Source organism: Mytilus trossulus, chromosome 10, assembly GCF_036588685.1.
Source record: "Mytilus trossulus isolate FHL-02 chromosome 10, PNRI_Mtr1.1.1.hap1, whole genome shotgun sequence".
Classification (NCBI taxonomy): Eukaryota; Metazoa; Mollusca; class Bivalvia; order Mytilida; family Mytilidae; genus Mytilus; species Mytilus trossulus.
The window spans coordinates 48,487,976-48,515,031 of NC_086382.1; the positions used below are offsets into that span (position 1 = coordinate 48,487,976).

The 27,056-nt window shown below is 30.9% G+C and overlaps 1 protein-coding gene across 2 annotated transcripts in view; it reads right to left on the minus strand.

Moving 5' to 3' along the window:
- Positions 1-1,953: 1,953 nt before the first annotated feature.
- LOC134687528 (uncharacterized) overlaps positions 1,954-27,056 on the minus strand; it is a 40,559-nt gene continuing 15,456 nt past the window's right edge. The window contains exons 1-3 of one of the 2 annotated variants that reach the window (XM_063547898.1): positions 4,012-4,253; positions 3,303-3,549; positions 1,954-2,775 (exon numbers count right to left, since the gene is read on the minus strand). In XM_063547898.1, the coding sequence (XP_063403968.1) occupies positions 2,585-2,775; positions 3,303-3,549; positions 4,012-4,074 (501 nt within the window). In that variant the 5' untranslated portion in view covers positions 4,075-4,253 and the 3' untranslated portion in view covers positions 1,954-2,584. Of the gene's footprint in view, positions 2,776-3,302; positions 3,550-4,011; positions 4,254-27,056 lie in introns of those variants that run through there. The other variant, XM_063547900.1, reaches the window with a different exon arrangement.

Genomic DNA, 27,056 nt, shown 5'->3' on the forward strand with positions numbered 1-27,056 from the left:
TCAAGAGAAAAAAGGTTGTTTCTTTCATAATACCGTATGTGCGTCATAGAAATAAATTGAAAAGATAACATGGTTGGGAAAAATTGTTTCTAACTTAACTGTGTTCAATTATTGAATATTCTCATCGCACTTTATGTGCAGCAACACATCTGATTAAAATTTAAAAAAAACCCAACATAACAACTATTTAAGTCAGATTGGAGTATGCTTAATACATAATTTCTGTGTGTCGATCTTCTCATGTGATTGATATTCCTTCGTTCTGTGTTTAAAGAAAATCTATGTTCAAACGAATATATGTACGCAGTACTTAACACCGAAGTTACTTGAAATTCCTCAACAATGACAAAATTTTTCACATTCATAGCAAATTCAAAACATGCAAAATGTAAATAAAGAAATAAAGAAATAAACAATGGAGTTTATATCTTTTTTTGTTCGTCGTTATTCTTGATATCATATCAGGCTGTTAATACCATAGCAGAAACCAATGTATAAAACACATCATAGAACACTAAAGACTGGTATTAAGCAAGAACCCTACCAAAAATCAGGTTGATCCCAGGTGCTCCGGAAGAGATGTCAAATTCTGTCTAGTTTGACACGACGGCTTATAAACTGTTTCAAGTGAAATGGTATTATACAACATCAGGTTGGTAATCGGATGTTGTTTAATCCATAGACTTTGCAAAGTTCTTGAGTATCGGTGATGTAAGTTTTTTAACCTTGAAACTTGACCGAGTGTGGATTTGTGAAATTGATTTGAACGTTTTCATGCCAAATATAGACAACACTTTTACTGGAACAAACAACACAAATCTGCACACCAAGGACATCACTTTACAATAAAGCCAGAGAACATGAACCCCTTTAAAACAAAACTAGAGGGTGATCTCAGATGCTTCGGAAGGCTAAGCATACCTTTTTGTTCTTAACAGAAGTTTTATTTGCGGCATGTCTTTATTAGTCACAACTAGTCTAGACTCAGATCGACAAAAGCTTTCATGTATGTTGAAGGCAGATACTGTCCTATTGAGAAAACACAGATATCTTGGTGTTACCTCGTTGCTGTTTCGCTGACATATATACCAAAAAGTAATAATCTCATAAAATACAGGAATCTTTAATAAAAAAAAATGAAATGTCGAGGAATTTTATGTTTTCATTTTAAAGAGAAGAAATATACACGGTTGCTGTAACATCCTCATTATCGTGTATGTATATAAGAGAAAAATAACTCTGCAGTCAACTTGCTGATTATGATTTGTTCTAATAAGTCAACAGGAATCTTTTGATCTCAATCTAAAGCTAGTAATCAACTGTCCGATTATGGGTTGTATAAGCTTTGATTTGTATGAATATTTAACTTCAAGATGAATCTTTAAATCATCTTTGTCATCCCACTCAGTTTCTGGAAAATGACCGATGACGGAAGAACAATTAAAATTACTAATTACAGGAATGTAATCATAAGTAAAAATATTAATATGAAGAAATACCAATTTGAAAATGATGAATAAGTATCAAAATGTTTCTTTTAAGTGTATAACTACTATCTGTTATCACAAGCAGGTCTTTTGTTCGTTACAATTTTTTTCATAAAAGCTCGAAACAATCTGCACGTGTTTATCTTACGTCACAGGCCTCCTACACACTTGATTCCTAATTGTAACAAAGGGTCTTACAAATGTCGGAAATAAAAGCTTGACGGGCGGTGTATACGTTTGAAAATAAAGATATTTTGAACAGCAACATAAGAATGTTGATCGTAATTTAGTCATACATGTATTTACATTACGGTTGAAGTGTCACTTGATAATAATTTAATTAAATACTACAAACTATAGAACTGACTAACAAGAAAGTATATTTATCACTGATAACATAAGTATCCAATAATACCATTAAAGTACATTCATTCATAAAACCCATTAAATAAAGTACAAACAAAAACAAGTTTAAAACATTTATTTGATAAATAACGATAAGATTTACAATAGGGTTGCGAAGGGTGTATCCCAACACCAAACAACTCTATGCATAACTGCACTCTTGCTCGTAAAGGTATTTAAACTAATAGATACCTTGATGACCCTTCGTGATAAAAATTAAATTAGTTGTAGCATTTTAGCTTACGTCTCTAGGTCATGAAGTGCACATTCGTTAAAGACAATAAACCGTTACTTGAACACATATCCGTCTACCTCTTGGTAATGGATTTTTAATGTCTTTTTAATTGAAAAAAGCATGATTAAAAGTTTTTATTTGAGCAAATGTTCAGGTGTGGAACTTCTTCGTGTTATCCCATCAATGCTGACATATATGATCACATACAGAAAGAATGTTTCAGAGGAAGAAAGCACACACAGAGAGGACTAGCAGTTTTACTCAATCATTTGAAGCATCAGTATGTATAGCTGAGAGGACCTTCTTATTCAATATATATCATCGCCTCATTTTGCTCCATTGCACATTTCATCTTTCGACCTGCCTCAGTATATTCATTTCGAACTTTCCTTGATAATTGCTTTCGCCCGAACTTTGAAATAGTATTGCTTCAGATATTTCTGACGATTTATTCTGATCAGATACAAAGGTTTGATTTTGACAGTTTCCAAACACGGATATTTGTTCTCAAGATATCCTCATCACAAATGTCACTATCAGAGTCCCTAATGAAAGACAAAGATGGCGGTCGAGATAATTTGGGTGATCTCGTTGATAAATCCTCTTCACTTTCGGAATATTCACTCATATCTTCAGAACAAACAGAACCTGAAATTAAAATAGAATAATATGTTAAAATATGTCATAAAAATCTTTTTTTACTAAATCCTAAATTTTTTATGCATGCAATCTATAAGCTACTAAAAAAATATGGTTCTACTATATGCCTATGATTTTAAGTTCTTATATGTTTACATGTTTACAAATCATGAGAAAGTATTACGGTAGTATTGAAATAAACCAGATCACACATTATATTTGCATCTAGATAAGTGATATTTTGTTGGCTATTTTAATTGAAGTAATAAAACTAAGGACGATTAAGGTAGATGCCGGTTCAACCCCCCTTAATGAGTTTTTTAAAAACTTGTTTCCGAATCCCAAATTTGAATTCAATGTCAACCTATAATTTCTTATTTTTGTATTTTTTCATTACTAAATACTTTTTAAACTAACTCCACTGAGGTAGCAAGCAAACGAAAAAATAAGCCTTAAACATCAGGAATGCAACAGAGTTTTTCAACATACGATATATGTATATACACAATGTTAAGTTTATCTAAATAATAGTTTACCTTCTAAACTTGAAGATGAGCCCATTGTATCTTCGAATATAGGAGCACTTAGTCTTCGTGTAAATGTTTTCTGTTCTATTTGATTGGTAGAATTTGGAAGCGTATAACTACTCATACACCTTCTTTGGTGACCAGAAATAGTTCTAGGTTGCCGCTTGTGTCCTTGACGTTTAGATAATGTTTGTATGGTATCATTTATATTAAGAAGTTGCTTCATCAATTTTACATCTTGGCTTCTTAAATCAAGCTGGAAAAAAAACCGCAAAGCATATAATATTAGATAAAACAAATATATTCAACAGAATAAGTGTTTTATATATATGTAAAATCATATAAATGCGGGTTTTTACTGTTTTTCTTTCTTTCTATTCTTAAAGTTTACGTATGAAACAAATAGTATATTATAAAAAAGTCTCTTATGTAAATTAAAAATCTGTCTCTGGTAAACATGTATAATAGAGAGTTGACTTTAATCATTGTCACGAATACCACTTCTTCTCATGTCTGTGTAGAAAAAGCTTAGGAATCGGGGTATTTCTCCAAGTTTAAATACAGTTATTGAATAAAGAAAGTCTTTTTGACAAAGGAATGATTTTAATAAACTGAAATAAAAATTACTTTAGAAAACATTAAAGAAAATACTGGACGTATATATAATAAACAAGCGAATAACAATGTCAACCATTTAAAATACAAATATATAACTTACCAGTTCATTTCTTAATGTATTTAAAGCTAACGTTATTCTATCATCCACATTATTCTGTTCCATGTTTACAATATAAGTTTACACGGTAAGTGTTCTACTATTAAATGATAATGTCAGTCCATTTCATCTCTTTTATACCTTTAACTGTTAACTATTTATCGGATCAGTAATTCCCAATTTACCACGCACCGTATAGGTTGTACGTTACCACCTCAGAGTCTTTCAAGTACGTTGCACTTGACGGTGTCAATATTTTAATAGGATGTAGTATTCGGTTATTGTAGAGATCACGGTATGTTAAGGACTTAATATCTTATTAGACGGAAATTATCATTTATACAAATAAAAATATCCTTTATGAAAACAACATCTAGACAGTACATATAGATTATATTTATTATGTCCTTATTGGAAAAGTCGACGACTTTTTAATACGATTAAAAAAAATTATAAATTTTTTAATCCTCTTAGATTGACACTGCACCAGAGCATGCTATCCTGTAAAATGACCTTAAATGTATTCACTTCGTTTTCTAATATGTGTTCTGTTTTCAGTAACTACAAATCTTTAATAATTATAGTTTGCCCCAAAACCGTTTCTAGCGGATATACTGTCTGAAATGTTTACTCCGTGTTGAAGGTCGTTCTGGTTTTGAGATGAAGCTTTGCGTTTGTGTACTTTTGCTATGCATGCATGTACTGATATTATATTATGGATTGATAATCCATATTCTTTGTTTTTTTTCAATTACATTAGGTACTCAAAAATCAATGTATGAAATAAACGAATTCGGAATACACGTATAAGTATGATTTTGCACTTAAAATTTACATACCTTGTGCGTCAGTATTTCAAATGGTCATCTTTTTGTAATAAGTCATTATTTGTTTTTAGGTATATCTATCTTTCTTCCAAAATTACTAGTTCGAAAATTTTGGACATTTTTGATTAGTTTTAGCTTAATTTTTGTCTTTTATAAAGGGAGTTGTTGTTGTTTTTGTTTTCAAAATGTATCGACCATACTGACAGTGCAAGTAGAATAGCCAGAAATAGCTTTCTTACTTAATATTTATTAATATTATTAATTCGTATATTTTAATACTTCGTCCTCAGTCAATATACTTCTTTCAGGTCAATATATCCTTGTATCGACCTCATACAAAGGTTATATTTGTATATTATCTTTTCCATTTCCATATCCTCTTTTTGGACCTCTAAAGGATAAATGTGAAATGGTTTTGGTTGGTTGTTACTCCTTTTTTTTCTTTTCTATTTTACTGCCATATGAAAGTTGTTTGAATATCGATGTTATATTGTATTTAAAGTGCGTTTAATGGTATTCACTAATTCAATTAAAATGACATTTTACTCTGTAATTAAAAGGCCATGAAGGACTTATTACTTATCTATTTTCTTTAAAAACTTTTTTTTAAAGACATTGTTTTGACGAAATCTTCTCATTATACATTTTGACAATATGTAAGGAGATTTATACACATGTGCACAGTCACATGCATGTGCTTCCCCCGCCTCTAGGAATTGACACTTCAATGAATTGATTAGTCTTAAGCTTCCCTGTAATACTTACTAGTGGTTTTTCCAGACTGGATTTTACAAACTTAATTACTGTGGTTTATTATCAAAAGGTCATTCGTGGTTTTTAGGTCACTCTAACATATTTTTAACATTTATTACATAAGTCGCTATTTTAAGTAGTTTTTCTTGCTTAATTGCAGAGGTTATCTGGTTATTTTATTACATATAGTTTTAAAAGCCATATTTGAAAAATATCTAAAATTCCTGAAATTTTTTCATGTTTTTTTTCTCAAAAAACTGTTGCCAACGTAAAATGAAGATTATTCATTTGTTTCTGCTTTTTTCCCTTTATTAGTTTACTATCATTTGTCTTGTACAAATATTGCAATTTTGAAACAGAATAGTAACTTCTGGACTAGTATTACAACCTTGGACACTTTTAATAAATTTTATCTTCTTATTTCTTAAGGTCAACAAGCTTATTGCTTTAAGACTGGGCATCGGTTTGGAAGATACACATGTATAGGTGAACATAAATATGTTGGTCTGCTTGACACGTTCTTTTGAGGTATGCCAAAGGTGAAAAGTTTGGAAAGCTTCGAATAAAGGTGAAATATAGAAACCTTTGAGAATTTGGTGTTTTGGAAGACCTTTGTTAAAGTCTCTAGTCAATCATTCACAACTTTGTCTATTATGTCTTTCTTTGAATATTTTATGTTGAATTTTACATCCGTTTTTTTTAAATTTTTGTGTAGGTGGTTTTGTTTTTGTTGATTTCTCTGACTTATACCCAATATTTCCTTTTATTAATACCATAACTCCTAAATGTTTACATAAAACAATTTCTTGCTTTATTGATTTTATGAATGAATTGGATTAGACATCAGAACAGTTGTCTAAATGAAACATGGTAGATTCTCCCTAAACGTAAGCTATATCAACAAAAACAACTGAATTTATGTCGACACATTCCACCGGAACACAAGGTATATCAGTTGATACACCAGGAACACATGGAACATCATCTTTAAAATGGTGCTACAATTGCACATATCATTTTGAAATTCTTAACAATGCGTTCTGTACACCGTGTGAAAACATGCATAAAGTAACAGTTCCATCTCATAAAAGAGTCTACGTTTTCGTTTGGAATTGAACTAATATTTTATATTATTCATAACATTAACGGTACAAATTTTGATGCAGACCATGCGCATTTTAACAATCAATGTCACTTCAATAATGCTCGAAGACACACTATTTGAAAATCCAAATCTTATCAAAAGGGTGAATGGCTTAAACTCAATAAGGACAAAAAAATAACAAAAGGAATCAGAGCTTTGCATGAGGGAGATATAGTCTTTTATTTACAATAATTTGCAAAATTTTGTAATAACAAATTTTATTGACACAAAATCCGTATTTTCATGCCAGTATTGATGTACTTATGTATTCATGTATTATGTTTATGTGTTGTTATCATAATGATGAGAGGTAAATAAACTATTTGTACTCCTACAGCTATAAATGATCGTTAAGTATTTATAAACAACCACAATTAATTAATAATATATTCGTTTTAAATTTATATTTAAATGTTTGTGAAAAAGTATGTCAATTTGACGGACGACCTGCACTTTTATATTGTATATAATCATAATGACCACACTAAGGCCCTTTTCCTTTACAAAGAATTTCCTTATCTTACGTGCCCTTGACTATAAATGAAACGTCTGTAGAACTAGAAATTCAAGGTTAATCTTTTAATTTTCAAGAGAATAAAAGACATGAATTCCAATCTATAAATTAACTTAACATATCCATGATAACATGTATATTTCATACCCAAGTTGAATATGAGTATGCAATTTGAATGAGATTGCGATGTTCCATGTTGATCATGACAAAGCTGATTGAACCATTTTTGGGGGGATAGCTGCCTATATGTTTGCGTAAAAAAATATTTCTGTATTAACAGTTTAAAACATTAATATTCGTCTCCTTTAACGCAATGGGTTTTTTACCCGCTAAGCATGAACATGGAGAGGGGCCTAAATTTAACTAATTCAACAGAGAAATGTTATTGTAGACCTATATACATAAAGAACATTGACAGCGGTTTATATTCTTATAAATCTTAATGACAGATTTTCGGTTTATTTTTTTTAAATATACAGCTGTTATAACTAACCGCATAACACATGTCGTGTTCACATGTTTTGGGTGGTTTCTTTTTAAATTTTGAAGGTCTTTTCCGATCTTAAATCATTTGACAAACCATTTGACCAATATCAATAATTTATAAAAATAGTGATATTTTCGAAATACACATCATATATTTCAGTTCTTGTTCCCCTGTGTGAAGTCCTTCAGTATGCTCATTTCAAATATAATCCGACTTTGTCGTATTTGGTCGTCACATGAACGACTAAGGAAATCTGGATTATAGTTGTGACTAAAGGAATGTGGTCGTCCGTCACTAATATTCTATGACTATCAGTCAAAATACAAAGTCAGTAACAGTTTCTAAAAGATGCTAATAGGATTCGTTGGTTCTGAAGCTTTCATATAAGCAGATATCCTCAAACGTGTATACAAAAATAGAATGTATCCAAATAACGCGGATAAGGATGCCCTACTCGCACTATCATTTTCTATGTTCAGTGAACCGTGAAATTGGCTCTTATTAGAAAGGTCAAATTAGGTATAAAGAACATGTACTAATTTTCAAATTGATTGGATTTCAACTTCAGCAAACACTACCTTGATAATAAACTTTAACCTGAAGCTGTACAAACGGACGGACGAAAGAGCAAACGGACGCACAGAACGGATGCACATAGATTGGGCCTATAATACAATTATTAAGTTCAGTCTTTCATCCGTATGATAAATTTTCATCTTGATCGAAATACCAATGAAATAATATAATTTGTGCAAGCAGTATAGCATATGATTATGAAAACGTGTGACACGATCTTGATTAGTTATGAGGGTCAGTAATAAGTTTTAGAGAAAGCCAGTTGGCACCATTTGAAAAGTTGTGTTTTAAAAGATTTTTTGTATGAGATACTCAAAACGAGTGCAAAGACTGAAGCTTCAACTACATAAGGTTAGATAGGATTAACTTTGATTGAATTAATGGAATATCGAGTTCCTCTATTGTACTAGGCTATTTGTCTCCTCACTAGTACTGCTGGCGTCCTCATTCATAAAAAAAAAAGTCAAGGATAATGAACACCTATGTTGTAAATAAAACATCTATTGAAAGTTAAACCACGTTTCCTATGACAAGAATAAATAATATAATACTTATATATATAAACAATTATCAAGTACAGTTTTTCTTTTTCATCTTGATTGGACTGCTAATGAAATATTATACTTATATAAAACGTTTGACACGATCTTAATTAGTAATGAGGGTCAGTAATAAGTGTTAGAAAAGGGCAGCTGGCACCATTTGAAATGTTTTGCTTGAAAGACTTTTTTTCAGATACCTGAAACGAGTGCAAACACTCACGCTACCACTACATAAGGTTGGATGGGATTACCTTTATAGAATATCGAGTAGCTCTATTGTAGGCTAGTTGTCTCCTCGCAAGTACTATTGGCGTCCTAATCCAAAAACAGTCAATGATAATGAACACCTATGTTGTAAATAATACTTTATTGAAAGTGAAACCACGTTTCCTCCGTCAAGGACAAATAATGTTTAATATGGTTGTTATAATTGATGCTTGCGCGTCATAATCAACAACACCATATATCATTACTTTTACACATAAAGCATGTTGTAAATACAATGAATGGGGTGTAAATAAAATAAAAGATGTTGGAAATACGGAAAAAGGACAAACATTGTAGTATATACATGTCAGCTATAGCTTGTCATATGTTCGGCTATTCCAAATAACGAAAATTATCATTCACAAGAAATACCAAACAATAATATTTTGTATTATGTGGTTATAAATATGCCCACCAAAGTCACGAGTTTATTCAGCATTTGTCTTAAAATGTTGGTATATCGTATCTTTTGAAATTGCTTATTTCTTAAAACGGAAATTCAACATGTTCAGTCATTTTGGGAATAGTATTGACGGCAGATCATTGAAAGTCTCAGTTATTTTTTACTTTTGTAGACTCTGGGTTATTAAGTATTTACATAATGTAATATTTTACAACCATAAGTTGATTTTTAGGTATGTTTTGCTTTTTTGTGTGGTTGGGTTGCTGTTGTATAGACATATACCGCACATCTGAGTTTCGTTGTTACGTGAATATATTTAAACGATCACAATAAGGTTACAGAAAAAAAACTAAACCTCGTTATAAATTTTTTAAACTATATTGATGTAAAAATTTTGAAAAAAAGGTATCATTTGAAGAAACATATTTTCTTACGAAAATGTCTGAAAAATGTACTTGTATAAATTATCTTTATATTGTATTCTTTCGTAATTGTAAAAATAGAGTTAGCCGGGTTTGAGACATACGCTTAAACATATAGGGAGAGCAATAGAAAGAAAATTTAATAAATGCTGAATAAATTGTTAATTTGGGTTTATTGTTCATATAGAGAAGATAGGCACTATATCAGGCTACATAAGAATCAAACAAATAAAACTGGAAAGTGAAACATATCATAATATTTATGACAAACAATGCAATCAGGTAACAAGAAAACTTTATTTATTCCAAACATATGGATTTCTTATGTAACATTTGACATTGATAAAGGTTAACTCATAAACATGAGAAATAAAAGCGAATACAATACTTTCTTCCTGCGTAATTCAATTCTGCAAAAACCTCTTCTATTTAAGCATATACATTTTTATGATAGATCAAAATGAGATCTGAATCTGTGTCTTCTGGTTGCAGTTTTATCAGACTATTTATTATTCGTTTCTATTAATATCGCAATATCAACATTATAAGTACCAGACGATGTTTTATTTCTCATTCGAAATCGTACAAGCGGCTATTAAATCTTTTTTTTCAATCATCATGTATTTAAATACTACATCCTCCATTGAAGATTTCCTGGTTTTCTTCAGTATACGTATTTTATATAGCCAAGGGTTATAAACCATTATCCTCCTTTTCACAAATATTAGTATGTCAACGTATATTTTTGCTTCCTGAATCAACAAGTTGGTAGACTCGAGAGGTTACCGTGTTTTCACCTCCACACAGAAGAGAGTTTAAGTGCAACCATTGGTCAATAGTATTCGAAATATACGTAATTTTGATCAAATTATCTATGGCACCACACAATTATCCTAAATTTTGACCTCATCTGCCATTGGCGAAGAGGAGGGGAGTGGATCGAAACCCTAGGCTAGCGAAGATGCAGTGTACGGTATAAGGTGTTTATACAAGAAAAGAAAGAAACGTTGTGCTTTAGCATTTAATGGGACATTTTCATGTACACATCTAACGACGATTATTTGAATTGTTATATCAAAGTGCTAAAATGATACCATGATACCAATGTTCGACAAAAAGGCACCCAGTCCTATGTTAAATAGGTAAACTATGTGAAACTGATATATCACTCATTAGATAAAGTGCAAAGTATTTTATAGAAAACAACATTTTTTTCTCCTTATGCTTCAGCCGATTTAGAATTGAACTTTACAAAGTTAATTTTCTATTAGAATACACTTTGCACATTTTAATGGTATACACATTTGACACTGAATTTAAGTATTTTTTTAATAATTTTGTTAAACATCTGCATCCTTGAACTTACCAGGATTTTTATATGGATAACTAATCCTATATAAGCAGTGACTGACATAATTTGCATATGTCACTGTCGTTATTTAAGTTAGAAAATTTAGATTATATTAATAACTCTATTTGAAGTTTGTCTTAACTATAATTATTGGAGAAATGAGGTGGCGGAAACAAAAGGGATATTCAAACTAATAACACGATGCCAAAATGACATCGACAGCGTCAAAAAATACAAATAAAAGACAAACAGCAGTATATAAAACACAACATAGGAAACACAGGCTCAGGGTTGAAGACCGTACTTTGAACTATAATTGTTCACTTTTCCAAATTGTTACTTAGATTGAGAGTTGTCTGATCAGCACTTATATCACATTTTTATATCTTTAAATAATTGATTCAGCAACCCTTATATCATAAACGTAGAGAAGAGGATGCGTTAAAATATGACATTTATACCTTAACGTATTTCTTAAGATTTGAGAATTCCTTAGCTTTTAGTGTAATAGAAGTAGAACTTCATGTATCCACAGCATGGATCTGATGCTTTCTTTAAAAAAATGACATTTGTAAATGCAAATTATGTGTTGAAACCTAGTTATTGCTATTTTGATATGCAACTTGTCACAACAGGTACACAAACACCGCTCTTCGTTCTGAGTCAATATAGACCCGGACTCCTAAATAAAGTGCCAAAAGATAGATACGGAAAAGACAATATCTATAGTGTTATTCCTACAATAGATTTTCTGCAATGTGACAAGATTACCAATATGTGTCCAAGTGATAAATGGCAACAGCATTTATAGAAATAATCCACAAAAGAAATTAAAAACAAAATCAATTAATGGGGGTGAATAAAAAATCATCGTGCAGAGAATGTTCACCTTGTTAACCTTAACATTAAAAGATCATTTTGTTTTTCTAACAATGACCTCGGACATACACGAACCCTGTCAAAAATTTGATAACTTGTAGATTAGTTCAGTGTAAACTTGTAGATCATTGATAATCCAAAGTCAAAGAAAAAGAATTGAATAACTGAACTAAATCCAAACTAAAGGTTTATATAACGTATTAAAAACCAGTCGTACGTTAACCTCTTGTTGTCTCTTAGGTTTTATGTGTCGTCGGGTTGGTTGCTTTTTTATTGCAATCAATACTGTATTATTTGTAATGGTTTAGGTACGGCAATTATAGAAAATCTGTTTTTCATTATTTTTTTCTCTCAATTGTATGCGTTTGTTTTTGGGTCGGTGAAAAAAGGGGGGTTCTCATTGTAGATAAATGAATCTTTATTTTGATCTTTATTCACACCAAGAGGAAGTAGAAGTGTGTAGATATAATTAGCTTGTCTCCCTATTTTACTGTTGTGTGGGATTTCCTTAAAGGCAATGACCTTTTATTGTATCATTAATGTAGATATGTTTTTTTAATTTAATCCTGTTACAACTGATTAATAGATTATAAGGTTAGAGTAACAAAGCGTTATGTTCAGTGTTTTTATAAGGTAATATCGGCGCAGATCAAAATACTAATTTTGCTATACGTTTAAAGTGTTTTGTAACCACAAAGGAAAGTACGAGTCAATAGAATAATACAGACAAAAGTACAAAATGACAGAAACTCATCAGTTTAAACAACGCTGCTTACAGGGCTAAAGTTATGTCAACAAAACTTCTATTAAATCAGACAAGATATAAAATTACCACATAAAGACAAGTAGTCGGCAGTGTTTTCTTTTGAATGTTAACCAAATCTTGGGTGATACTTCCTCACGCATGCTTTGCATCAAAATTAAATTTCTTTGTTGTTGTATTAATACATCAGATGATACTTGTTATTTACTTTATTTTCACGCAAACGACATATTGCTCACCATTAAGATGTTTTTATTGACTTCCATTACCGGATTGTAACAGTGTGTATCATGTTATATGGTGCAGTCGAAGTCTAGAGAGACAATTGCCCCTTTTTTGTAAGGATTTGAAAACCACAAAACTTAGAGTAGACGTATTTATATAAACAGTTATAAAATCAGGGCTAAAAATAATGCCAGTCATGAATTTGGTTTTAAAATAAAATGATCACATCGATATTAAAATAAATATATAAGTATATATTCTGAGATACAACGCACACAAATATAACAAAGCTACATACACGATTTGGATTATGATCCCTTAAAAAAACTGACTATTGCTAAGTCTTCTTAATTCAGATTTTCAGAAAAACATAACTAATCAGTAAAAGAATATCATTTGCAAATACTGTAGCGATAATTCATATTGTATAGGAATACATAGGCAATATAGGAAAGGTGTACTAACATAAGTATATAAGTCTCTAAACACATTAACTCCAAATGGAGCTTTCGTTAGTAGAAGCCATATTAACTATTTGTATCAGTGAGAAAAATGTAAAAGCATGAAAATATAGTATATATACCAATACGCATAATTAAAGGCGCCTGGTGATGTTTCATAGCCTGGTAAAATTAAGTGATATCTTCAAATCTTCAAATCGTCATTCAGCAAATTCTACGTATAATTTTGTTGAACGTTTCCATGTAACACAAATAGAAAAGTAATTAAGTTAATAAATAATTTAAATAAATGGCTACAAACTATGAAGGAGACCTATAGGAAAGAAGAACTTAAAAGTAAACTGCAAATATAGCAAATGCTTACAATAATTTGTAGACAAACGTACTTTTACACAATGTAACTAAAGCTATGCATATTCAATTTAATAACCTATGTACTGGTTATTCCCGTGACATTTTTTGAATTACTGCGACTTTCATGAATTAGTATGATATGTACAGTACTAGTTTTGAAGGGGAAAACACACGTACTTTTTTTTTATTCAGCAATAATTTTTGTTGTAAGTACCGTACTCCTTTTGATAACTGAAAAACTTCATGTTGATACATGTACATTTTGTGAAAATGTGTGCCCTTTACACAAGTCCAATAGATAATAAAAAGTAAACTCACAAAAATTAAAAGGGAAAATCCCTATTCAAATGGCAATATCAAAAGCTAAATATAGCATCAAACGAATGGATAACAACTGTCCTATTCCTGACTTGGTATTTTCAAAAAACTTTCTATTATTCATATGATTTTGATAAGTCTAAACAATTCAGTATTCGTTTTACGTAAATACTAAAACATGCTGTCGTTTTTACTTATTAATGTCTTAATCTTATGTTTTTTAAGGATACTCACGTTTCGAAAATATTAGTGTATATGATTAATCAACAGGTGTTTGCAGCACTGAAACAATATAGGTGTGCGGATATTTGATACGTTTCAAACATTAAAATCGATTAAAGTTCCACTTTGGATTTAAAAGTAATCTTGCGTAAAGACAACAAGCTCTTCCTTAAACCCCCTTTTGACGTCAAACCATAATAACATTTGGAATTATGTTACAGATCAGTTGAACTATTGGTGCGTTTAGAAACATTTAGAAAAAGTTCTGAGAATATAAACACAATCGTTACATATTTTGTGTAACAAAGCTAGTTTATTTCGGGTGCACGTATGTTCGGTCACATCAATTGATCAAACCTGATTGTATGCAAAAACACCCAAAATGTGCAACACAATGCAACAATAACAATCACAACACAAATGAGAAAACAAAAAAATAAACTGACTCCAACAAAATAACCTTATTAAGTATCAAATAAATTTTAAAGTATCTATCAATAAGCTGACGGCGCACAGCAGGTTCATGGCCACCTTGATGTCCTTATCTTAAAAAAAAATGTCATGTTTATCTAACAATGTCCTTGAACATAAATGAATATCTTATTCTGACACACAAGTAGTTCAAAGATCATATTAAACAGATATGTTGTGATAATTAGAAGATTACGTGTCAGAATAGTGCAATATATCTCAAATCCGACGGAGATTTTTGATAATCCAAATAAGTCAAATACAAACAATACAGAATATATTAACTAAATGTCGTTGTTATCCATACTTGCCTTCATAACTTTTCGGAAGAATGGTATTTCACACTGCTTGTGAACCGCCAACCACAGGATTATCAGAAACTCAGTAGTCAGTGTTCGGTTCGGACATAACCTTTAACATATTCCCTACTACCACCCTTGAAAGAAATATATAATTACTAAACAACTGAGTTTGACCTCATTAAGTCAGTGAGAAACTTATCTACTTTTTGATATTTTATTTCATGGTTCTGTTTGGTCATTCACTACCAACGATTCTGCGTATTCATATATTCCTGGCTCTTGCTTTCCAAGGTTTGATAATTTCAGAAAAGCGCTTCTACAATAAGACATTTTTTAAGTGATATATTTAATTTCATTTTGAGAACATCTAAACGTATCCTATTTCTTTACTGCATGCATGATTTTTGAATCCGAATAAATAGTTATTATGCTGGTATTAAAGTAAATGCTCTCACTGAAGACCTTAAATCAGTTCTAATGAACACATCATCGGTAGAGAATCACAAGAATTTTGTTACAAAACCATGACATTACATGAGGGATTCATTAGCAAGCTTTTTATCAAATATGCATATGACGACCTTCCATTGACTAACGAAACAAAGCATATTTGATTGAAACTAGTTCATTGGATACGGTAGAAAAGCAAAAAGACTGCTGTCAAATTTTTATGTCTCTTAAAGGATATAATATGTGTACTACTGAAGTATTTTGATTTACTTTCCGTCTTTTATACACTTAAAAAAAATACAATTTTCTAACACTTTGTGCCATTCCGATATAATGTTTGACCAAGTTAGAAAACATATCTCAAATCAGATCTCAAGCAGTAACGTGGCTTATATATTTCCCCTGCTATATTTGGATAAGTGTCCCTACTCACTACAATATAAGCACAATGTAAGTATTGATAAATTGTCACTCGATGGATGTTTTGAACAATTTCTCAAATTTACATTGTATTTATTTATTTTGACTTTTTAAAGGATTAAAAAGAGTTTTAATCGATATTCAACGTATAAACTTCTTTGTTGTAGATTTACCATTTACAAAAAGTGAATGTCATTTCCTAAGTTTGCGTGCTACAGTGTATTATTGTCATTTAATATGTTTGATTTTTAAATAGTTCGTGTGCTACAAATGCATGTCATTGCACTTAAACAAAATCATCATATATACCAGGACTAAATTTTGTATATACGCCAGACGCGCGTTTCGCCTACAAAAGACCCATTAGTAACGTTCGAATCAACCAAAAAAAAATAAAAGGCCAAATAAAGTACGAAGTTGTAGAGAATTAAGGACTAACATTCCTAAAAGTTTGCCAAATACAGCTAATAGATACTAGAAAGAAATAATATTAATGGTCAAATGTTTGTAATTACATTTCTTTTAAAAATCATTTTTATGTTGAATTATTCAACGAGTTTTAAATCAAAGTGTAATCAATTGACACTTCGTGATACCTTTTTTCAGATCTGTAGAATTATTGCTTGTAAAATAATTGATTTTAGTTGTTAAAATAATAAAAGGTTTTTAAAATGAAATTGTTGTATCGGATATGTTCCTTACGTCGTAATTACATACCCTCTTCCATTTCATGAATGTGACCTACAGAATAAGACTATTTACCGGATTTGTTATCACATAAGCAACACGACGGGAGCCACATTAGGTGCAGGATCTGCTTACCCTTCCGGATAACCTGAAATTACCTCTAGTTTTTGGTGGGGTTCATGTTGCTTATTCTTTAGTTTTTTTGTTGTGTCATGTGCACTGTTGTTTTTCTATTTGTCTTTTTCGTTTTCAGCCATGACGTTTTCAGTTTATTTCGATTTATGAGTTTGACTGTCCCTCTGGTATCTTTTGTCCCTCTTGTATAGACTTGATATACACATTTAATTATCAACATTTTATTTCAGCTTTTGCTAAATAGGAGTTTAAAAAAGTAAGATGTTAAGATAACATGTTAATTTTTATTTTTTTTTAAATGTAAACGAAAGTACCCCCTGAAACTATTTTAATTAACCAAAGTATTATTTAATGCTATTTAATCATGACATTATATCATAATTAGGATAGTATAGATTATCATCGCTTTAAGACCTTTTTTCATGCACACATTTTGTACTATTTACTCGAGAATTTAAAATCAAACTGAGGTATAAAGGCAGGATAGTGATACTATCACTAAAATCTGAAGTCAGTAGGTAGGGTTGTGCAGTGCAGAAATGTAAAATTACCTGATTATTTGACACATATTAAATAAAGGTTGCATATCAAAATTTTAAAGTACTACAAAATAAACTTGTGGTTGAAAAGTCAAACAGAAGTTATACATGTTCAAAACAAGCCAAATTCTGTATATGCTTGCCCAAATACGAGCCTTGACTTTTGACGTTGGTTGCCCAGTTTTAAAAATTTCTAAAAAACATTCAGTTATTATTGAAAGGATGGAGGAGCGTAGTCGGTAATAACTGCATACAATATGTTTTATTGTACTTAACACATTTAATGTACCGATTTTATACAGGTCCGAATTCCAAACAAATTTTTAAAGTCAACCCAAGCTATGAAAAGAATGTAATTTCATAGAACATCATTGGTAAAAGCCAATATGCATCATGACTATATAACAAAATGAAAACCACCGACGAGGTTGCTGAACTGAGATACTTTTTTGTTAATAGATATAGGAAGATGTGGTGTGAGTGCCAATGAGACAACTCTCCATCCAAATAACAATTTAAAAAAAGGTAAACCATTCAAGGTCAATGTACGGCCTTCAACATGAAGCCTTGGCTCACACCGAACAACAAGCTATAAAGGGCCCCAAAATTACTAGTGTAAACTCATTCTAACGGGAAAATCCACGGTCTAATCTATTTAAAAAAACCCATTAACAATACATTAATAAACTTTAAGGTTATACTGGCTAGAGTTTAGTAAGTTGGAATAAACAAAACCTATTAGAGAACTGGCCAATATGGTTCTTTTTGAAGAAAATAATGTTCTCTCAGTACTGGTACATGTTAGTTTATATGTTAGACGAAATACTTTCGCAAAATGCCATTTTGTTTTGAACCTGTGAAATTCACATATTAAATAAATCTTTCATAAACTATAAAATAGTAATGTTGTGTAATGAGGGATATGGTATAATAAAAAAAAATGTTGTCGCGATTACAAAATATTTTTTTTTGGAGTATGTATATATTTAAATTCATAGGTACTAAAGAGAGTGAGGTATTACCTCTTTAACATTAGATTCAGGTCCAAGTGTATTAGCCATATTGATATATGTTTATAACAGATAACATAATGTTTCATAAAGGTTACATATTGATTACAATATTGTAATTTTAAGCAATTAATACAGCAATACAAAACTAATAAAATAACAAAAGCGAGGGATAAAGACGTAATATTAGAAAAAAACTAAATCCGAAACTTTAAATTAACTATAATCTTAAAAACAGACTGGTATTACATGCAACGGTAGTGCACTTGCTCTGCACATAGTACTAATCATTTAAACAATGGTCGAAACAAGTACATGAGCAAAAATTAATTTATCCAATATTTATGTAGATACATGTTATCAGAAATGTAAAAATAATTACTACGGAAACTGTCGAAAGAAATTAATGTGAAAGAAATTTTTGTAACTTAAATGTACCAGTTGAATTAAAAACTTGGCTTTATGGTTTATCTTCAACAATGCTTATGTTCCGGACCATATGAGTATTTGAACCATACACGTATGGTCGGACCATATGCGTTTATATACTGATTTGGGTATAAACGAGCCGGACCATATGAGTATATATACTGGTTTGGGTATTAACGGGCCGGACCATATGAGTATTTGGACCATATAGGTATTTTTTTTAAATATTAATAAACTTTACCTAAAAACACCAATGATGTTTACATGAAAATGTATTAATTTTATAATTCAAATCCTATATAAAAATCAAATAGTGATGCCACAGTTAGTTTTCATCGCAAATTTTATTCTTGCATTTACGCTTATGATGGCATTTACTTCCACACGGTACCATAACGTTTACTTCATTTGTACGTCTTGATTGTGTACGATCCATTGCAGTTACACCATTTGCATTCGACCGACAAAGCTAGCCTGCTTATCACCTGCGTGCAGTGATATCGAGGTCTCGGGAAATTCCATAACAATTATTAAGAAATTATGGAAATATCTATCTATAAGTCGTCATATTGCCATTCACTCGTAACAACAAGTAGGTAATGACTATATGTTTAAAATGTGTTTATTTTAGTGACAAGTGAGTAAACTTAAATGCTCGAAACTGCTTGTTCTTTTAATATGATATAATGAAATGACCTTTGATGTCGTCATTTTAATGATGTGACAACTGCAAGGGTTATACCTGATGAAGTCAATGTAAACTTGTAAATTACCCCGACCATACGCGTACGGTCGGACCACATGATTATATACCCATATGGTCATGACCATACGCGTATGGTCAAAATACTCATATGGTCAGGAACACTTATAATACAAAGCTATTTTATATTATATGTGTCCGTGTAAGTTGATGACCAATTAACAACCGCCCATTGATAAAACTGTCAGATATCTAATCTAATTCAACGGAATAGTGTTATAACTTTAGGGTTTGTTTTAATCATATAAGATAGGTTTTAATCAAATAATACTTTGGGTAATGTAGGCATCTACATATTTTAAATTTGAAACAAATATCCCGAAGTAATGAAATGTTTTTAGACACATATGGAATAAGACATCTACAGTCATGAAATTTAGCAATTAGAAGCGGAATATACAAAATGGATTTTAACTATCTCATCATATAAATTGCACTTAAATTTATCAAACATATTAGTTACTGTCTTTTTATCAACATAACATTTTTACTTTCCAGTTAATGTTATATTCGCCACTGTACACAAAAAGTAACCTCAGGTATATGCCCTAATGGATACAGAAACGACGGATAAACATATCAGTAACTGTCTTGTTATCAACATAACATTTTAACTTTCCAGTTAATGTTATAGTCGCAACTATAAACACTAAGTAATCTAAGGTATATGCCCTAATGGATACAGAAACGACGGATAAACACATACAGTATCTCTTAAACAAGTCCGAATTCCTATCAAAATCTTAAAGTCGCCACAAGCTTATAAAATATGTTTATATATTTAACAAAAACTATTAATGACATGACATCGATAACAAATTCCCTATAGTACAATAACCATCAAGATATGAAAATGAGAAACCACCGACGAGGTTTCTGACCTGAGACATATATCAGATAAATAGTTAAAAGCGCGTTGACCATAAATGGTTCTTCATGGAGATAATGTTCGCTTAATATTAGTACGTTAAAAGGTTGCGAATAAATACTCTTGGATAGTGTCATTTTAAACTTTTTTTTATGAAACCTGTTAAATCCGCACATTGATTGTGGTCTTATGTCAGCTATTGTATTATCAAATGTTTCTGGCATTACATAATTTATATTATTAAATATTCGAAAGAAACCATCAGATATAAATTCAGGAATTCGATATACCAGATAAAAGATAACCCAAATCCATTGAAATCACTCGTAATATTTCCAATGACTCCAGATTACCTTCGTTATACAATTGAAGATAAATTGTAAGACAAACTAAATAATAATCATAATAAAAAACAACAAATAGTAAGTTTGAATTTTGGCAATTTTTTGTCATGGATTTATTAGGACAGTTCAACTATATATCAACCGGCCTATGAATTTGCATTCATCGACAATGTCTCATTAATGTCCAAGATAAAAACATAGAAGGGCAACCATCATATGTTTTCTCCAAATGGCAACTGGGCTACCAGACGCCAACTGTAATAAATTCAGCCAAATGCTAGCAAACTTGTTTGAAAGCATCGCCCAACAAAATTTATCAATCCATGACAAAAAATAAACTTTAACACACAAAACAAATTAAAAATTTAGGTTTTGAACAAACATATTATTTGAACAGAGTTTAAAAACTAAACATTAGTTCATCGAAGTATATCAACTATACTAGACATTAGTTCAACGAAGTATATCAACTATACTATACAACAGTTCAACGAAGTATATCAACTATACTATACAACAGTTCAACGAAGTATATTAACTATACTATACAACAGTTCAACGAAGTATATCAACTATACTATACAACAGTTCAACGAAGTATATCAACTATACTATACACCAGTTCAACAAAGAATATCAACTTTACTATACAACAGATCCACGAAGTAATCAACTATACTATACAACAGCCCAATGAAGAATATCAACTATACTATACAACAGCCCAATGAAGAATATCAACTAAACTATACAACAGATCAACGAAGTAATCAACTTTATTATACAACAGATCAACGAAGTAATCAACTTTACTATACAACAGATCCACGAAGTAATCAACTTTACTATACAACAGAACAACGAAGTAATCAACTTTACTATACAACAGATCACCGAAGTAATCAACTTTACTAAACAACAGATCGACGAAGTAATCAACTTTACTAAACAACAGATCGACGAAGTAATCAACTTTACTATACAACAGATCAACAAAGTATATCAACTATACTATACAATAGTTCAATGAAGAATATCAACTAAACTATACAACAGATCAACGAAGTTATCAACTTTATTATACAACAGATCAACGAAGTAATCAACTTTACTATACAACAGATCAACGAAGTAATCAACTTTACTACACAACAAAACAACGAAGTAACCAACCATACTATACCACAGATCAACGAAGTAAAAAACTTTACTATACAAAAGATCAACGAAGTTATCAACTTTACTTAACAAAAGATCAACGAAGTAATCAACTTCACTTTACAAAAGTACAAATATAAACAACGTGCACAACAAAAATAAGATTTTTAAACTTTGTATTTACAACTAACAACAAAACAGTTGTATATTCAACAGAGCTGTTCAACTTGATGCATGCGTTTAACAAATGAAATAAATTATTCAACTGACATACAACTTCATGTGTCCATGCACGATGGCTTGCAACTTTAAATAGGTTAAAATTCATTTGGATATACAATTCTGTTTGGATCTTAATAAACAACTCTAATGCTGATTGAATAGCATTAATAAAAATATCACTGCCAATATATGACAGATTCGCCATGATCAGCGAAAAGAATTGGGTGGATATCATCAAAATCAGTATGTTTAATAGCCTTGCCCCCAACTTTGTGTAGGTAAGATCTAACCCCCTTTGTTTAAAACAGTCTGAAACTGAAATCTTGTCAATGATTTCCCATTTATTTGGCAAAAATGAGGACCATCATATCCAGGTCTTATTTGCAAAAAGGCTTCCAAACTTTGTAGAGGACAAATCTCATTTGATTCATTTTTATTTATTTTTTACAACTAAAGTAGTGGATCTCCATTTTTGATCAGTTTTGAAAAAAAAATATCGTTATAAACAGCTAATTAAGATGGTCAATATAAACATCCCGCCTATGTAAAACATGCTCTTGCATAACATTCGTTGTAATGGCAAATTCACTCACACGTAAAAATGCAGCAAGCTAAGTTAAATGCTGTTTGAAACAATATTGTTTCATAATAAGAAGAGCACACGCGCCTCAAAGCCACATTTAATCTAATCAATATCAATAGTCAAAGGTGCCCTTAAGATCTTAAGAATTGTAAAGTCTATCACAACCACCCAAAAGTTTCTGAATGATAAAAGATTTAGTTAAATCTTCATTCCCTTGAATTTTCAATTTGTAACTTATTCCAGATATATATGATCTAATTGTAACGATGAATAATGATTTAGTGACAAAAAACCAATGTAACCAATAATTTGTCTGTTACTTGGTGGCCAACTAAGGGGAATAGAATATTCCATCCTGAACATATTGAACGAATGCAATGCATTTTTATAAACATTTCTGGTACTTTGAGAAATTGAATAATTCAACAATTTTGAAGCTTGTATAACAAAAGATCTAAGAACTCATGTTGAATAGTTTGTGGCGTCCGGTCGGCATTGCGCATTACTTCTCTGAACTTCTTCATCTGTCCACGAGATAAAGCATCAGCAATAAAAATTGTTTTTGAAAAAATATGCAACGCTTTAAATTAAAAATTAAATAATAATGTCCACAAAACTATTTTACTTAACAAAAAAAATAACCCTGTCATTTTTTGAAGATTTTGATTTTAAAATTGTAACAACAGCCATATTATCACAATGAAAAATTATATTCTTATTCGTAAACCTTTCTTTCCATAAAAAGATGGCCAAAGCAATAGGTATAATTTCCAATTAAGTAATGTCACTTAATAAAACTTTGCCCCAATTATGGCCATTTTAAAATTGCCCATGGTCCATTTAAATAAGCTGCACAAACCAGTGAATGACCACCTGCACTGTCAGTATACAAATGTAAATCAGCATTTGAAACCCAATTCAAATCTTGGATATATGTTTAGCCATTAAATTCTTTATAAACAGATTGCCACATATGCAAATCATCTCGTATTCCTTTGGTCAATCTTATAAAATGATGAGATATTTTAACATTTTAAAAGAGCCATATAGATGCCTCATAAATGCCCTTCTGGAGAAAAATGCAGTCATAAGACAGAGACAGTCATCTTTATGAGCTTCTCCAACAAATATAAAATCATCAAGATAATGATTCAAATTTCAGAATGCGTTTATTTTTAACTGACCAAGGCAAAAGGTTGAAAAATTTTCAAATGTAGCACAACTAATAGAACATCCCATGGGCATTATTTTTTGGATATAGTAAAGACCATTTAGTTTCAGATGCCTAGTAAATCAAAATCACCAGGATAACATTTAAGTAAAGGAAATGCCGATTTAATATTCAGTTTTGCCATTAAAGCCGAATTCTCCATTTGTTTTACAATTTTGACTGCATTGACAAATGATGAATAAGTGACGTTGATAAACTGAGTATCAATAAAATCATTGATACTTTCATTTGAAAGTAAGACAAATAAGTTATCAATCTAAGTCCACCAGTTTTCTTAGGAACTAAACCAATAGGAGAGCACCGAAGATTTGAAATAGGTTTATGTTTGAATGGGCCTGCCAATCGACCTAATGATGTCTCATTATTCCACTTCTTTTGAGCTTAAAAGGGTTCTTCAAAACAGACAACAAATTTCTATATTGACAATTCACATGAACGTGTAGACCTAATGAATTTTAAAACCATATTTAAATCCATTCAAAAGTTCAACAGCGCTTTGCTTATCATGATATAGTTCCAGAAGCTTAGAGAGTTCATTTACATTAACCGGAGATGTTCATAGGGCCCAAATATTAAACTGGTCTGGATGTAGTTCTGAAAAAAAATAATTTATCTTTGCTTAAAACCTCCTTTTTGGTTTTGTCTATTAGCAGAGTTGTTAACAAAACGTGAAATGTTATTTCTCTTAAACCTAGATGGACCAGTATTACATTCATAGTCCAAAAAGCAACGACAGCGTTAAAACCACATTTGAGACATGCAGGCCTGTATTGGCAACTGCGTTTATTGGAAAAACCTTTAAAATTAAAATCAGAGCATTTATATCCAACATTAGCCTGCTGTTGTTTTTGAGTATTGTTAGTTAAAATACGCAACAACAACAAAAAAAATCTATGGATGACCATTTTTTAGTATGATCCCTTGATACAACTCAAACGAAATTATTGGTCATAAGAATACCATTTTTCGACAGGATGATCAGCCGCTGCACCGCTTATGATTGACATATATGAGAAAAGTTCACTTGCTTTTCCCGGATACTTTTCAATAAGGACCTGGACATAAGCAATACAACCATCAGTCCAATCCTCAACATAATTAACAGTATGGTTTTTCTTAACTTTGTTTTGTATAACCAGCATACCGTCATTAATTCCAATGGTGTTTTCATTTTGTTTGACTGTTGAAATTGTTTTGATGCATAAGGGACAAATCAATATATTCAATGCCAAATTTTTTCCTTCAGCTTTTGAGTTATCAATATAACAACCTCATTAAAACCAGGCAACATAGAGGTTCATCAAAAACTTCAATAACCTCACCTAAGGCAACTAATTCAGGTTCAATCTCTTGAATTCTACATCTGGTTGCAAGGCAACTAGTTGAGGTTCATCAACCCTCTGTCGTCTTACTACAGGGGCATCTTCATCAACATCAACTTTGGGACGCCTTTTCTCATTCCTAAATGGTGGTTGAAGTTGTTCCCTGGGAGCCATTCTAAGACGAATCTCTAACCGTGTCCTGCCGACGACGCCTGCCTCTACCTCTTGCCATTGTTATAAACAATTATAATTATTAAAACAGATTAGCTACATACATCAAGTCTTGAAATCCCATTCATCTTTCAAAATATAAATTCAACTTCTTATTCTATCATTCAAGTTAGATAAATAAAATACCACATATAACCCACTACGTTGTCTTAAATAAAATTAATATACATTTGAATGCATTAAACAACTGAAGTTGGTAACAAAACACAATTAAAACAAGTGCAATGTTCCTTCAAACCAAATATAACGTCGATATAAACGGTAAGTTAAATTACCAAGCTTATTTAATTATCCGCAAATCAAAAAAAACTTATAAAAGATGTACGTGTAACAAATTAAACATTAGCGGGCATGTAAATGTTAAAACGGCTTACACTACAAACATGTAATTACCTGTTTAAAGAATATCGCTCATACATTACAATCAAAACAAATATATCACCTGTATTAAAGCATTTTACATTTAATGCTATTCAATGATTAATATATGTGTGCACAAATAAAACTTTTAAATAATAGTCTAATCAGTATAAATGCATTCCAAGTAAGCGATACATTGAATTAAGAATCAAACTTTTTGCAAGAACAACTTTCAAATAAAATAGAATTATTCTTTATAAATTACAGAAATAAAATCATTCGGAAAATTCAACTGCAACAACTATATCTATTTATCACTAAAACATATGAACTTATCTTATGTCTGAATCAGCCTATCCCTTTTGTGTTCCTTCAGTTGAAATCACGCAATGAACAAATCACGAAAAGCATGCAATTTTATACCAAATAAAAGCGGGAAAACCGCTTACGAAATTATGTAGGTAAATAAAAGACGCTCAAGTCCTTCAAAATTAAAGAAAAGATAACTCTAGTTTAGCGGACGATAATCTTAATTTATTAAATTGATTTAATGCTTAATGATTAAATCTTATTACTTGTCAATATAATGTCAATATTTATAGTGCAAAAATGTCAGGCAATCTATTTTGATAAATAACGTATTATCTCTCAGTTTAATTTTCTGACATGAGTGTCACCGATAGAACGTCTCTCCGCGCGCAGAACAAATCGCATCTGCTATTGTCGAAACATATACATGTGGCAAAAAAAAAATCAAATATGAATGATGATGCATGTCACCATGGAGGTTAAAACAAAATGTAAGTGTAGAGAGCTAAAATATATTGTTGCGCAAGCCATTATAATTTCGATAACTGATCGTCTAATGTAGGTACCTTTACTTGTTTTCATCGTAATAGTAATGTACTAGTTGTATTTTACATTTGGTTCTGCTCTCACTATTATCCTCATCATTGTTTAAAGTACACGATGGAAGCTATTACGCGATTTATTTTACTTGATTGAGTTCAACCGT